Raw genomic sequence first — 16,404 nt, forward strand, 5'->3', positions numbered from 1 at the left:
CAAAGAAAACCAGCACCAGAGCATTTGCCAGGAAGGATGAATTTTATGTGTAGATTCAAAAGGTTTAAAGCAGACTTGCCTTGAAAGCTGAGAATCAAGTTTAAGTAAAATTATTCAGCCTTTACTACGTCCACAAGGGAAAAGTGTCTTCCATGGGAAAACAGACCCATGAGCTGTCCAAGCTTTCATTTTAGACCATTTTTCATTTTTGAACCATCTGTAAAATCTTTACATCTCAGACATTAATGTTTTCATTGTAGATTTCAGGAAAACGATAAACAAAAATCGTAATTTTTTAAAAGTATCAAGGAAGCTTTTCTTACTTCGTGCGTTACTGCTCTGGAAAAAACATTACTTGCTTTAAAATAAATTCAAAATTAATACCACTCTGCTAGCCTAGAATGGCAGATTTCACTTGATGATGTGGTCCATTTGCTGTGCACAGGGAAAGCTCAACACACACAAGGACATGGCAAGTGATACAAAACACCTGGTGCTCAGCCAGCAAGCCCACATCAAAGGTACAGAAACAGGGCAGGAATAAAAGCAAGTTAAAAACCCCTTGACAAAGCCAGAATTCCTGATTCCTAACTCAGCTCTGACTTCACTACAGGGCCAGTCAGTGAAAATTACTCTATTTTAACTAAAAGAGTATTAATTCATGCCAATTAGTTCAACCACACTAAACCTCTATTTGCAGAAGTGACCTTCTTTCGAATTAGCTTCATTTGGACTCTGGAAGTAAATCAGGCAAACCTTCAGGCAAATTTCATTTTGAGTAAGAACTAAATTTCATAAACTTCAAACAATTGAATCCGAGAAGCCGAATTCAGATTAGTTTGCCTGCATATCCGTATGCAGATGAGCCGTGAACCTCCCAGCAGTTCTTCCAAACACCCCACAGCAATCTCAGCCCAACTTTCTGCTCCCAGACTGAAGCGTGATACTGCTCTTCTAGCCGATAATTATCTTTCCACCTTCCAGATGGCTGTATTTCCACAGAGCTGTGAATGCATAGCTGTCTAGGGCTTAGAGCTCCTGGGAACGGAAAGCATTATATGATGCTTAAGGCTACTATACTTGTGCGTTGAGTGCTGTAGCCCAGAAGCCAGCCATTCCAGAGAAAAGTCAAGATACAAAGCTCTAACAAAAGAGCTCAAAAGGAGGTTTCTGTTAAAAAAAAAAAAAAAAAAGAAAAAAAAAAAAGGCTGTGAGGGGAGGTAGACTAGGGAGTTTGAAAATATTAAAGAATACCAAATTTGTTTTCCAAGTTAACTTTACTGCGTTGATTGTGTTAAGTGAAAAAGACTGCTTAAAGGGTATGAACTGAAGCAGTCTTACAAGTTTAGGGAAAATGTGATGGGGGGGGGGGGGGGGGGGGGCGGGGGGGCGTGTGGGAGGGTAACTCACCAGCTTCACAAACACAAGTCTGCTAGGAAAATGGAAAAGTCCACTGGGGCAGGCAGACAGCTGAGAGGTCAAAAAGGAAGAATGCATCTCCATCCAGCTTTGAAAGTGAGGGGTAACGAAATACCAGCTGAAGCTCCTGACACATGGCTTGCCAATTAAATCCAGCCCAGAAGGAAAGGCCTACAATGAGATAAACTAAACAAGAGAGAGAGGGGAAAAATCCCTCCTTAAGTGCTGTATAATTAAGGTATATGTAAAGGAAACAACTAATGACAAACTTGCTTGTAGATCTCTTGCGCTCCAGGAACAGAAAAACCCCAGAGCTAGGAGTAGCAAAAAAGCAGCTGAGAGAGGAACATGCGATGATAGCTTCCTGTATTTGAAGAGAGGGGCATTATTTGGTAATGACACACAAGGCTGTACTTGAAATGACAGAATTACATTTTCAGAGATGTAATTTTGAGCTTTCTTCAGATGATGAAGCTCTACTGGAACATCAAATAGTCCCCCAAGAGCAGGAGTAGGAGTCCCATTTTTCAGCAGTAAACCCACAAGATGATACCCAGTGGAGAAGCACTTTGGCTCTTGGGCCAGGGGTACGGCTTGACGGCCTCCCTGGTTGTTTGCCTTACTCAACCTGTCCACAGCCATGAAGGCCATTACACTGCAGAACTGCATGTAATGAGAGCTCAGGGTTACAGGAAAAAACCTTTGCACATGTAGTTTCTGTATTTGGCTTCATTTCCTCTTCTGAGTCTGTCCTCAGAGCCACTTGCCCTTTATTTCCCCCACCCAGGGTTGCTGGCCATGAGCAACCAAGTTGCCACAAGAGGCTCAGGCACTGCCACGAACCGGGCACATAGTCATCAGATGGGAAAGGTGGTCAGAAGGAGGGGAAAACCAACCCTTCCGAAACAGACAGCAAAGCAAACCGATTTCCAAACACCAGGCAACATTTCCTGATATTTCTCAAGAAAACATCAGGAGCTCTTTAGCAAAAGAGGTAACTAGAAAGCCTCCCCTGGCCAAGGCCAGCATCGGGAACATCCCTCTCTGCACACCACTCCCATGAAGGACATACAGCCCAGGGCCAGCAGGAAATGTGCTGCCGTAAGCTCAAATCTCAGCAGTTGCATGAACGAGCAAATGACTATTAGGATGCTCAGATGGGCTCATCTCTTGCTTTAATCAAACTTGTTGGTTAAGTCATCATTCACTCAAAGATCTTCCATTCCCTCTTAAGGCACCAGAGCACAGGGAGGCAGTGGTGGATTGCATCTCAGCTACTGCTGTCCTCACCCAACAAATATCAGACTCTGATAAGGAGTGAAGTGCATGCACCGTGCTAAGATTTATTATTTTAAAAACCATCAATGACACACTTGGCAGAATTCAGAATTCTCTTCTGGGAAGAAGAAACTTGCTACATTTTATGTGGGAGTTAAGAAATCTCTACTCCCATAATGAAGTTCACACTGACAAACGCAGACACAAATCTTCATGAAGTCGCACAGCTCCCCCCACCCTTGGTGGGAACCAGGGATATTCATTTCAATTTGAAGCATCAAATCCTTCAGGCCAGAAGCACCAGACAGAGAATAACCCCATCTTGCTGTGTCCTCTGCGATGTATGACTTGGAATTTAAAGTGGAGAAAACAAGTTATCACACTGCATTTTATTTTTCTGGTGCTTAAACCCTTGCCAATAATAAAAGAATTCATCACTAAGAAGCAGCTCGCTTTCTGATAGAGGTGCATGCTGTGGGACAGACCCCAGCTCATTCTCCCACCGCATTACATCATCTGAAGGGCAAACAGGAGCAAGGGTTTAAGTGCTAAAGCAAACAGATCTAGTTTTAACACACAGGTTGATGAAAGCAGCTGTACATAGCTACTCTTGAAGTAATTTCTTTGTAGTCTTCATTCCCACAGATAATTATGAGCTTAAACATTCCAAAACTTCAAATAATATTCTGCACTTTCTTCAAATTAAAAAAATAAATTAAATCGCACATTCTTTTTAAGTCAAGATTAATGCATCCTCACAAGAGTAGCAGTCAATAACCACAGCTACCTAGGTGACAGACTTGTGGGGGTGCTCTGGGGTACCCAGTTTTCCCAAAACCCAGTCTCCCATGTCTGTACTTCCCTTGTAAGCAGTCAGTGCTCAGCCCACCTACAAACCCATCCAACTTTGCAGCGGGTGACCACTGCTGCCAAGCACCAACTACACAATGGCGTTGCAAGGACAGTTTGGGATGGATGACGACAGCACCACACAGAGTCCAAGGATCCAGTCCCACAGTAAGTATCAACAACAGCAAGTGTATTTGGAAATCAGAAGTATTCTGCTCTTTTTACATAGATATGTTTATGGTCTTGTAGAAAGGCTGTACCTCGACATGGGTTGAATCAGTAACTAATCTAAAAAATGTTAAACTTAATATTATTCTCTTGGAGACTATATACATAGAAGCCTTCCTGTAAAACTAAATTTCGGTAATATCAATTTTTACAAAGAGGCTTTCACAAAGCACTGTTAGCAATAAAATTGCATTTAGGAGAAAAAGCTGTAGGTCTTAACTCCCCAAATGCTGCGAGTATGACCTCTGGGGAACACTAGTTCAGCAAACGAGGAATCCATGTAGTATTTCACAGCCACCTGAAAACAAAAAAATTACAGTGCATGGGCCAGCATGCCTGTCCAGAGTGACTGGTATTTAATAAATTATGGCAATATTAAAAACAGAAGACAAGGGGGGAAAAAAGACCAAAAACACCCTCTAAAACAAAGACAAAAAACTACCCCAAACAAAAAAACCCCAACCACCACACAACAAAAAAACAAAACCAACCACCAGTCCCTGCTCCTTCAAGGGCACAGACCAAAAAAAGAGTGGGCAAAAGAGAACTTAAAATGAAACACAAATAGTTTGTGATGGAACAGGTTTCATTCTCTTCCCCAGATTTGGAGAGCATGCTGTATTTTGGGTAGCAAGTGTGTGGAGAGGAGCAGGGGCCAGAGAATATCAAAATCAAACCAAGCCACAAGGCATCAACAATCCCTTGATGACAGGACAGTAGTTTTTGTTGGCACAGCTCACGACAGCTGGAGGAATAATTGCAAAGCTCAGTGAACATGCCTCAAATATATTTTGCCTTTAGATTCTCAGCTGAAAGATTCTATCCACAAGCACTTTGCAAACGTTAATTAAACCCACATAGCCCATTTTGGCAGATCAAGGAGTTTTTACCCTTATTTTGCAGAGAGGGGAATGAATATGTCTTCTAACATAAGGTATCTACTCTTTCTACTTAGGAAGTGCTCCATAGATAGATACACCACTAAAACCACAAATTAATCTTTCCAGTTCAGCAGCTTTCCTCAGCTCACAGCCAGGACGGATAGAGTTGATAGCACTTATTTCCCTCTGACTACTGCCCAAACAGAAATCTTGACTCTGCAGAAAAAGCTAGCTAGCTCTGACCATGCAAGTCAGAGGTGACTACGAGCACTACCAACAAGCCTTAAAACACCACCATCCCTTTCATGAGTTGTAAAAAATTCAACTGCTTTTCCTTTGGTTTTCCACTTCAAAGGTGGCTCAGCCTTTCCATATTGACTGGGCTTCATGTTGTGAAATGTCCCTCCCCGTGTCAGAGCTGTTCCCTACAGGATTACCTTAGTAAAGCCATTGTCCAAGGAAACATCCGAGGCTCCTGGGCTGCTTGCTTACCTACATTCAGACTACATGCTGCCAGTCACAGATTTACAGAATGGCTGGGGTTTGAGGGACCCCTGGGACCACCCAGCCCACCCCCTGCTCAAGCAGGCTCTCCTACAGCAGCTGCACAGGATCACATCCAGGTGGGCTCTGGACGTCCCCAGAGAAGGAGACTGCACAGCCTCTCTGGGCAGCCTGTCCCCGTGCTCCGGCACCCTCAAGGGAAAGAAGTTTTTCCTGCTCTCCCCACGGAGCTCCCTGTGCTGCAGTTTGTGCCCGTTGCCCCTTGTCCTGTCGCTGGGCACCGCTGACAAGAGCCCGGCCCCGGCCCCCTGACACTGGCCCTTAAGGTACCTGTGTGCATCACTCAGGTCCCCTCTCAGACTTCTCCTGCCCAGGCTGAACAGGACCAGCCCTCTTAGCCTTTCCTCATAGATATGCTCCAGCCCTCTCATCATCTTTGTAAAGATAAAGTTCAAGAGCCCCACTACCAGTAGGGAAGAGCTTGTCCTTATAACCCCCAGCAATATGTCTGCCATATCACCAGCTCTCTTCTGCTGGAAGAGGGGAAATACTTCTAGCATCTCTGCCATGCAATGCTCCAATTAGGGACTTGAGTCCTCAGCTTTGGCTGAGTTCCTCCTCACTGAGCTAAAGGCAAGTGCCTGCGAACCAGTAACAACCAAGTTTCATCCGTCTTCCCTTTAATTAGACATTATATCAGCACACATAAGTATTTCAAAGTAGCTTTATGCCTAGCCATCAACAGCTACTGCTACCGTTCCAAACAAACCTCCTATTCCATATATTAATATACATACACCGCTCTCCGATGTGATAAAATAAAACTGTATTAGTGTAAATTTAATCCAATATGCTGAGTTAAAGCAGGAAGAACCAGTGGAGATGAAAAGGAGCAGTGAGGTATTTACTGCAAGCAAAAAAAGAAGAAAAGGCATTAAGTATTTAAGACACCTACAGTGGGATAAGGCAGTAGTACCACTGTCTTCTGCAAAAAAAAGAGCTTATCCTCAAAAGAAAACCAGTCAATTATTTGCTAAATTGACATGGGAAAAAATGTATTTAAGAGGAGAAAGGTCAGTTTTCGGATCTACAAAGAGTAGCTGAGAACATCCGCAAGGACAGGAAGAATAGGCATAAACATGCACGTTAACTAAAAAGCCAAAATACACAGTGGTGGCCAATGCTTGTGATCTTACCATGAAAATAAGCATATTTGGAGTTCTTCCCTATTTAAAAAAAAAAAAAAACCCAACAGAAAACCCCAACACACCAACCTTGGGGCAGCTGATTAAGTATATATTTCAGTTGGAAATACATTTAATGATGCAGTTGGAAAGGAAACTTAAGTGGAACACATTCAAAGACTTAAGACACTAAAAGGCATAAAATCCACTAGTTTTCAAAGATCTCACCCCAACATATGTATAGCCTAGAAAAAGTTTAGGTAGGAACGTAACAGTCTAAAATATGCAGTTTAAAACTTTGTTTCCATTCTAATTTCTTGTCTAACACATAGTTGATAGAGACCTCTGCCTTACACTGCTGAACATGGAAGGAGGTTTTCTACACAGGTGAAGACTGTCATCTCTTGCCTCACCCCTCAGGTGCTGAGGGATGTCTGCTGCCCTGCAGAAGGACAGCACAAGTCTCTCACTTGTACCAGCAAAGCCAGATGCCTACGTGCAGCCAAGTCTGCTGCAGATCCCTTGGACACACCAGTTCAGCAGCAATTACAAGTCCACCAGTTTCACATGCAGTAAGTGCACAGAGTTAAAGAATTCTTCAACCTAAAGGAACTATCAAGGAGGTAAGAGTTTGGGGATACCAACTGCCATTCAAATCACCTAGTCGCATGCTCTAGATTCTATTTTACTCAAATTCAATGTCATTCAGGTTATATTTTCCTACAACAGTGGAGGTGAAGACGTTTTCAAATCGTACATCACATCTCCAGCGTGCTCTCAGACCTCACTTCACTGGCCATCTAGGCCAGCCTGCCTGGCTTTAAAACCCACCTGCTAAGTGTGGTGGTCATCTTATTCAGATACTGCCATCCACCAGAAACACTGCTGGACAGTGGTCCTTCAGGACAGCTCTGAAACACTACGTTTCTGCAGCTAGTGTCTGCTGCTGGGTAACTGTGTTAATACATATATATAACATTTTTTATTCAATTTATGTTTATAGTGTAACACCATGCCCTACAGGGCACAGCACAGGTTTTGCCACCATATGGCTACTGTACTCTGCAAGTCAGGAGACTGTCCAAGGCTGCAAGCAGTGTTTAGGCCAAACACAGAAGATGGAAAGCTTTCCCTAGACTAATCCAGTGCCTCAATGGCAGTCTTGGGGGCTTCCATGGTCACAGTAACTTTTTGTAGGAGCTGGAAAGTATGACTTGCCAAATCAGGCTGCTATGTGCCACAGCATACTGGGGCCACCGCTGGTAAGTCAGTTTGGTCACTGCCCCAACACAGGCAAGCCACCATCTTCTCTTTGCTAATCCAAGGCAGAGGCAGTTTCAAAGACCCAGGAAAACCTGAAGCATAGCCAAGGAACAAAGTAGTTGTTTGTGCAATTCCAGTATCACATGTGCTGTTGCGATCTGGCACAGCTAGGAGACATCAGAAGCATTTGGGGTAGAGCCAGCAGATGTTTGATGCAGCATTTAGTTACCCTCTCTCCGACACTTTGCAGCAGGGCAGGACCCACAGCAAGCCCAAACTGCTTACTCCACCCAGCCCCATGTGCCAGATCCAGTCCAGGTTCTTCCCATGCAGCCGCTTGCTTCCTTTGCCGTCCAGGTCAGAGCTGCTCTTCCAACTGCTCACTCAGGATGGTGGTAATACAGGGATTAAAATGTATCTCTACTGCACGTATTCGTTTTCAGTGATAGAGAGCACCAAAGTTTTTTGGCTCAAAATTTCATCTATGCCTTTGGCTTCTAGTTAAATTAAGATTGCACACAGTGAGGTAGACATTGAGACATTATTAAAGGTGTCCATTGCATTCAGAGCAATTCCCACAAAAATGTATGTATTTGCAGTACACTTCATCTTCATGACAACTTTGAATCAAAGCAATTCCAGATGAGAAAAGTTGCTGCGTTTTAACGCACACCACAATGCAAGGCAGCTGCACTGACCTTTCCAGGCTGCCATTCTGGGGTCCTTCCAACAAAGAGTTGCAGCTTTTGGACTGGTTTTGGATATATACTGCCCTTTGAGGACATGGCACAAAGCAGCACCCTCCAACATGCCATGGATCTGCAAGGTGCAGCAGCAGCCTGACTGGTACCAGCTGAGTGAAAGGTGGCATAATGGATAACTCTATGCCTGTACCCAGCATAGGAGGAGAATGGGAGACCTGGGACCACCAAGGTCTGCGGCAGCTCTGCCCACAGGGATGGCAGAAGAGGAGAACATAGAGGCCCCAAATTCACAGCCACACACCAACCTGTCAATGCACAGGGTGCTGTGCCACCTGAGCTGCCTTCCTCTTCTAAACTTCAAGGAGAGGTTTAAGGGGCAGCACCCAAGGCTGCAGAGTTAGCAGGGGGTACCCTCCTGCCTGTGTAGGCAAGGGGCAGGGTCCAGGCCTTGTTGTTTTGTTCTTTACAGTAAGAGACAGAGCACGTTTTTAGCCTTCCCACACAAATCCATAGTCATATGACTGCCAACTCTTTATCACTTCCCATTTCGCTTTTTTTGGTTTGTTTTAAACTTTGCCCAAGGTTACACTCAGCAAAGGTTTCTCCCTCAAAACACAACACTAACACTAAAAATACTATCACATTAACATCTGGAAATTGCACTAAAATCCTTGTTGGAAGCGCGTGCTTATCAGAAGAAAGCCCCAACCAAGCGAAAGAGCAGAAAATTTTTGCCACACATACTTCTGCAGGTACAGCATTTCACAGAGGCCACCTTGCAGGCTGTCGCCATGACTTCCCACAGATCTATAACCCCCCACCAGCACGCACCTTCTCCTGCTCTTATGGGAGGCAAAGACCACACACATGCATCTATCACACAAAGCAAGCATTACTCGGTAGCCTTGAATCTTGATAATGAATATAAACAAGCAAAGGACAGCTCAGGACTTCCAACACCAAGTTCAACCTGCTATACTCACCAACTCAAAGCCCTCTCTGAAACAGCACTAAAATGTTTTAGAAAGAGTCCAACTGGCTATTGAACTCACTCCCCTTTTTTTCCACCCAAACTACTAATTTAAGGCTGCAGTATCTCATGATTAAATGCCACCTTCTAACTCTCAGCCACTGTGTATTTGTGGCCTTGTAATACCTTTGCCTTTTGGGGATCAACACTGTCCTTCAAGGATTTCTGCCTCCCCAAATAGTATCACCTGTATTACATATTTACAGAGAGAGCTAGTAACCCTTCTGCCACCCCTCAGCATCACAAGCCCACCTCTGTTATCCACTACAGCTGCTCCAGAATGCCTGACAGGGCCACTTTTTTGGCTCCCATGTCCAGCAGATGTTCCACACTTCAGAGAAGCAGCAGTTTCTTATGTGGCAGACTCTTCCAGATCATACTTCACTGAGTCTAATGACTCTGGAAAGATCCCTTGGGAGGGAGTGCTTTATTGCCAACGAGCTCCATTAAATATCCAACAAGAAAAGGCAAAACACTTTTTTTTTTTTTGTTTTAATTCACTACTGGTGTGAGAGACTTCATTTAGGATGTGGTTTCACACTGTCACTCAGCTGATCTAATGGCCTGTTGCCACTAAAACCTGAGATCTCTTCCCCAGCTTCCAAGCCTGGATCCACAGTGAGCTGATTCATGGAGTTCAGCTGGAAGGAAACTGTCTGCACTGAGAAGGAAGGAATCAGATATGTATCAGCACAAAAAGATCAGCTGGAGTGCAACACTGGGAGCAAAACCTTTCCTTGCAGCACCAGCTTGACAGTTCAGCTACAATGCACAACCACACTCTAAATTTAGATAGCTTTATAACTCTAAAAGCTGTATCTCATGTCCATTATTCCTCTCTCAACACAAGAATGAGCCATTCTATTGTAAATGCTTTTATATCACCCTAGTGCTCTCCACCCTACCGAAGCACACATCAATTGCAAGATAAAGGGGTTCAACTTTTGAATGTAGACAAAAACTGAGACAAAGTTAATGGTAGTGAAAGACAGGTTGCCTGGGGAGGGAAATGATCCTAGGTTTAGGAGGGAAAGGGGAAAAAACCCCTACAGACAGTTTACCTGTGCTTGGGTCACCACTCATTAAAGCTCTGAAGAGAATCGCTTCACAATTGCTTACTGGATGTAAGCTAACAAGGCTTACTCCCTTATTATCCATCTCAGACAGCATCCAGCAACCCTTTCACACACACAGCCTAATGGGAACGCTTACTCTGAATAAAATGAATAGAAGGAAAGAAAAACTAGGGGCCTTTATTTGAGCAAGAAAAATGCATCAGGAGACCCAGCAATGGCATTGGGTTTCACTGCTTACTTCCCTAAGTCACTCTCTGCATTTTCACCTTCTCCAGAAAAGGAAAAACTTCTCTTGAAAACAAACTCCAGTTTGTGCAGGCAGAAGACATGGTTGTTTTCTCCTGTTGGTATTTCTATCTGCCCCTGCTGATTTGGGATTTCCAAAAGACTTTTTTAAACGTTTTCTCATTCAGGCTGCACTCCATTTTAAGAAGTTTCTGGAGAGACCGAACAGTGTTCAAAGCAGTGTTAAAGTATTAAACTCTTAATTTTGGCTATTAGGCAAAGCACAGTGTTCAATAGCAAGTAGCCAGTCTCTGTCCCAGTTTGTTTTTTTTCTTTCTAATCATGGCTTGAAAAAAAGGCAGCTGTGACACACACACTTTAATTCTTTACATATTTAAGATTTTTTTACTGTACTAAATAAAATCCAACATCAGACAGTAATATACCAGTGATGTCTCCTGTCAGGGCTGGCATCACTTTTCCCTTCTAATCTTCTGCTAAAATAAACTACTAATAATTATTTTTAATGTGCTTTAGTTTGAAGGTTAAAGGTTGAAAGAATACACAGCTTGCTAAAAGAGAACATCAAAAACTAACTTTGACCAGAAAGGCTAAAACACCCAATTTCAGCCCAAATATTTTGTCAATTGTCCCTCCCCTTCCCACTAAAGATTCAAAGCTATGTACTGTGCGGTTACAGTCTGGCAGACAGCAGCAGGCTGACACTTCATCTCACTCTTACTGAAAGACCTGAGGCAAAAGCATATAGAAACAAAGACACACTTGACTAGTGAACCCAAGAGTATCAGTATAGATTAGAACCCTAGAGACCCAACGAAGCCTTCCTTTTCCTCCTCAAAGGCATCAGCTCTGTGATGCCTCACGGTGAGCACTCCAGACAGAATTAAAAGGACACTACATCTGTCCACAGGGAAAGGCAGCAGCTGGATCAGCAGGATGAAGCAGAGGATTCCAGGCAGCCCCACACAGAAGATGGGAGGGGAAAAGGGAAGCAGCCCATCCTCCCCTCCTTCAGGGCAGTTTCAGTGCAGCAATGCACCCACCTTCCATTCCTCCCAGCTTAAATCTCTCTTCCAAAAATGCTTTCATAAGAACTGCCTTCTAAAACTTGAACTATAGCCTGGACAATCTATACCGTCCAGAGCAGCAGCCACCACTAAACACTTGTACGGAGGGTCAAAGCACTGTGCAATGCCTCTGAACTCATTCCAGATCCAGACCAACTTGGCACTGTCTTTCAAAGGCTTCCTCCTCTCTTTTCAACAGTGTAAATACTAATATGCAAAACAATAATCTGGCTCATCATAGATTACTAACAAAGATTCAAGTCTTCAGGTAAGTTTTTCTGCAGTACTGTCTTAACGCAGGTCTGGGCTGCAGCCTGCTCATGGAGGCAGAAGTGAAATCTGTTCTGCCCAGGAGCCTTCCCAGCAAGGTAACCCACACCCCTTGCTCACCACTCCGGACCAAGATTTCATCTTCCCAAATTTTAAGCATCCTCTTCCCAGTGAGATTCCCATAACTTCCACATCAGCCTTTCTGCTGCCTGCGGGAGGTACAAATCCTGGCTTCCTTTCAGCTCATGTCACTTTGGAGGTGGCAATAGAAGAAAAGCCTGTAAGAAATAAGTATCCTCCAGTCATCACCATCACCAGCTAAACATCCAGACAGCAGCAGGCCTGGGACCCACTGAGTATAGGAAGCACATGACAAGATTTCCAGAAGCGAAAAATTTAATAACCTTGTTATTATTTTCGGAAAAACAACAACACTGATTCCCACTCTTCTTTTGATTTGCAACAGGAGGAGGAAGGAGTGCGAAGCAGGGAGAAACAAGTTGTTTAAACAACAGCTGTTACATCAATACCAGCATAATGGAGTCACAAGCATCCTGTTCTTGTCAGAGCAGCCGCTGTTTAAGTTAAGAGCTCTGCCTTTTGAAGAAGATTTTATAACCTCAAACACAAATGTTCAGCTATATTTTGTTCCTAATCAGAAGACAATTATCCTGCTGAGTGATGACAGAACAATTCCACAAAGTAAATCCTTTTCATATCAGGGCCTTCTATGATCAAGTTGCACTGGAAACTTCCTTGCTCACACAAAAGCAAGGAGGATTTCACTTGTGCTTCCCCCAATTGTTCCCAGGGGCCTCCCTCCAAACTAGCATGTGAACCTTCAGTGTAGAAAAAGCTTCATCTGACAGCATGAGGTAATCCACTTTAATCCAAACTGAAATTTCACTAGCCAATCTTTTATCAAGTCTGAGGCTATCTAGAAAGTGTTTACATCCAGCTGTCTACAGATTTTACCCACAGAAGCGAATTAGTGCTACTGGCAAACATTGTTCCCTACTTCCCAGTCATTACTATAGTAACGCAAACCTCCTGTAGAGTCCCTTTAATACTTTAACCACTTTGAAATAGCCCTATTATAGTAAATAATCACTGCGACATTTTCGTATCACAGGCAAGTTTTAATCTGTTCTCAGGCTTTGTACCTTGCAGTATTCTCATCTCCAACACCATTTCCTTCCTAGGTGCCAAAGTCCAGATACACTTAAACTGCTTCCAACAGAGCAGGCTTCTGGTACCTGCTTTTGGATAAATGAAGGATATTGCATTCATGAGAAATTGAGGGAAACCTGAAGTTCTTAAATCAAACTGAAATCTGACCAGTCCCCAGGGTTACTAACCCCATTCTTACAACAGAATCTTTTAATGAGCACAAACTATCAAACCCTCCGCTTTACAAATTACCTGGAAGCTGATGATTCCTGTATCCTGGAGCCCTCTCAACCCTGGCTGGCAGACACACTCAGGAGCAGAAGCACATCCTGAAACATCACACATCACCACCACAGCACTTGAGGTGTTCAACGGAAGAAAACGGAGCAAAACAAAGGAACCATCAGCCAGATTCAATGAGGCTTGTCTGACTAGGAGGAGGCATCCACAGCAGGCTCAGCTCCTCAGCCTCCATCCAGCTTCCAAGATGATCCATCATCCACATACAACACCCTTTTGGCAAATCTGGATGCAATTCAAATTCAGACTTATGTGCCTGGCCAGGACACAGGTTAGAGCCTAGATACTCCTTATTTTGCAGAGAAGATTTCACATCGTCCAACAGTTCTCCAGGCTGGCATAATACAGGTCTACTTCCAACTCATTCCGTAAATAGCTCTAGGAAAATGTCCCAGCAGGCTACCTGGCCTCCAGCAGACATGATTTCTGATCAGCCACTGTTACCTCTAGAGCAGATGGCACATGTTCAGTGAGGTCTTCAGAAACCATGCTTGTAGATAAAGCATATGAAGAAAAGCTGGCAGAAAATTGTCCCTTGCAGTGAACATGTGAAAAGCCTGATGATCCTCTACCTCAACAAAAAAATTGCAGCTTCAGCGACTGTCTGCCTATTTATCTCTACCACTGCAAAAGCACCAGTAAACATTTACCCCTTCTTCAAAAGAAAGTCCTGCATGGTATTTCTGAACAGGAATGGTCAGATTCTCCCCGCTCCTTTTTGGATGGGGGCACAAGAGGGAGGAGCAGAAAGAACCTGGTCTAGACCTTTGCCCCTGTAGTAGAGACAGCATGAAAAATTTAGCTAGGGAAATCTCGTCAGATACCCTCCCAGGAGCAGCTCAGGAATGAACCCAAGAAACAGCCTAGAGAAGAGCAGCAAGGGAGCTGGAGCCACAGCCCAACAGCGGATAGCTGAGCTTTGTTATTTAATACTGAAAAAAGCAGCAACACCAAGAGAATAAGAGGAATGGAGAGCTGCAGACCTGCATTAACACATTATGGAGGATCCTGCACACAACCTGATGGCTTTAGCCTTACTTGAGCTCTCTTCCTCTAACCTGTCACGTGATTCAATAACAACTGCAAGCAGAAAAGAAATAAACACACAAACAGTGACTTATTCTACCTAAATATGAAGCAGTTCCTGGAGGGGAAGGCAAGAGAACAGAACCCAAACTGATATTACAGGCTTAGCAAGCAGGAGCACTTCAGTACATACTGCCCGCTTTGTAATTCTGCTACAAAGGCAGCCTGTTACAGCTCGACCATTACAGCATTGTCCCACGCTGCCTCAAGTCTCAATTTCAATGGCTGTATTAAATGAAAAAGTCCCCTGGGTGATGGCGCTAGTTGGCTTGTTGGAGCTCCCCATTTATAGCACACTGAGTCGCTGGATCACAGTGGGGATCCCAGCAAGGTCTCCAAACCAAGCTAACACATAAGGTTTCCCCTGCATGGAGTCTCTCCATCACAAGAGATTTCCCTGGGCAGAAGAGTCCTGCACATAACACTGCATTTTACAAGCCCTTTCCACGCTGGCTATATTATTCAATGTACTAAAATAAGTAAAATATAAATAAAGAGATGCAGTGTTCCAGTGCTGTGCAGGAAGAGCTGATCCCTCTTTCAGAGAGATCAATGTCTGGCATATTTACACCCTCAAAGGAATGCCCAGCCAAAAATAATGCTGAAACTAACAAGAGAAACAGCCAATTTGGCTGTTCTTATCCCAATCAGATTAAAAATTACTCTCTATTTACCATCTTACTAAACTACATCTGAAATTGTTACAGTAGGCTGTCTGTGGGCTGGCAAGCTAGCTGCATGCAACTTCACATAAGCACACATAAAAAGAAAGAGAAAGAGCCATAAATATATTTTTAATATATATGAAACAGCCAATGAAAGAATGAAAAAAACTCCTGCCAACAGTCCCTCACTTTGAACAAGCAGGGGCTGAGGTACCCTGGGTAGTGACAGACCCCAGACCAACCTATGGCTTTTGGATGTACTCTCCCTCTCTCCTCCTCTTAGTGCCATACCTGTTCCAGGTCCAGGGGAACTCCGCAGCCTGAATTCAGGACCATGTGTGGCAGCTCAGTGTGCCCAGGATAACACATCTTGGCAGGCCAGGTGAGGCTTTTGGTAGCTGATGGTTTATTACCAGTGTTTGGACAAAACTGTGCAATGAAATGACATTTGTTGACATACTTTCCTGGATGCAGCAGCAACACCATCTGCTTCAGGAGAAAAATGCTAGGAGGACATGGTCTGCACACACCTGTAGGTCTAGTTTATGGTACCATCATACCACAGACTGGTGCAGAAGAGCTGCAGGGCTTTTGGCATGGTACTGGTATGGCAGAAATGGTAACCACACCCTAACCATGCCCATACCCTACCTATGATCAACATGGGCCCTTCAAACAAGGGGCTGGCTGAGGGAGACAGAAGCCAGGTCCTTTGGCTTCTCTGACCAGAACAAAAGCCACCAGCAGAGCACAGACAGGCCCAAATCACTGCGTGGGTTCTTTGGTTTTAGAAGCAGGAAGAAAGCTCTGGGGAAGGTGGGAGAGAGAAAAGAAGAAAAGCCCAGTGGCAGGAATAGCCATGGAGCTGGGAGGCATGGAAGATAAGCCTCAACACCAGGAAAAACTGCTATGGATGATCCATGGAGCTCTGACTCAGTGCTGAGGAGACTATGTTCCTTAGCCAAAATGAGGCCCAAGTTTCCCAGGCTGCTGCCCACAGGGCAGGACTTTAACCACCCTTGTGGAAGCCGTGATTCACCTTAGGGCAGCACAAAAGCCACAGAATCGAGTCAGGGCAGATACACAAAACCACAGACTTGTCACAGCCCCAGGCATGCCAGTCTGCAGACCGTCACTGCAGACCTGCGACTACAACTCTGGTTGTTAAGATTTTAACCACATAT

General features: G+C 44.2%; 2 protein-coding genes across 15 annotated transcripts in view; one reads left to right on the plus strand and one right to left on the minus strand.

Annotated features, from left to right (window-relative positions):
* Positions 1-12,829, plus strand: part of INTS9 (integrator complex subunit 9) — a gene marked incomplete at its 3' end in the record, with an annotated part of 183,873 nt that extends 171,044 nt beyond the window's left edge. The window contains exon 16 of the mRNA XM_080388009.1: positions 12,815-12,829. Coding sequence (XP_080244135.1) covers positions 12,815-12,829 — 15 coding nt within the window. The remainder of the gene's footprint in view (positions 1-12,814) is intronic.
* EXTL3 (exostosin like glycosyltransferase 3) overlaps positions 1-16,404 on the minus strand; it is a 130,948-nt gene that overhangs the window by 88,279 nt on the left and 26,265 nt on the right. The window lies entirely within an intron of this gene.

This window comes from Falco punctatus, assembly GCF_963210335.1.
Source record: "Falco punctatus genome assembly, chromosome: 5".
NCBI classification, from domain to species: Eukaryota; Metazoa; Chordata; class Aves; order Falconiformes; family Falconidae; genus Falco; species Falco punctatus.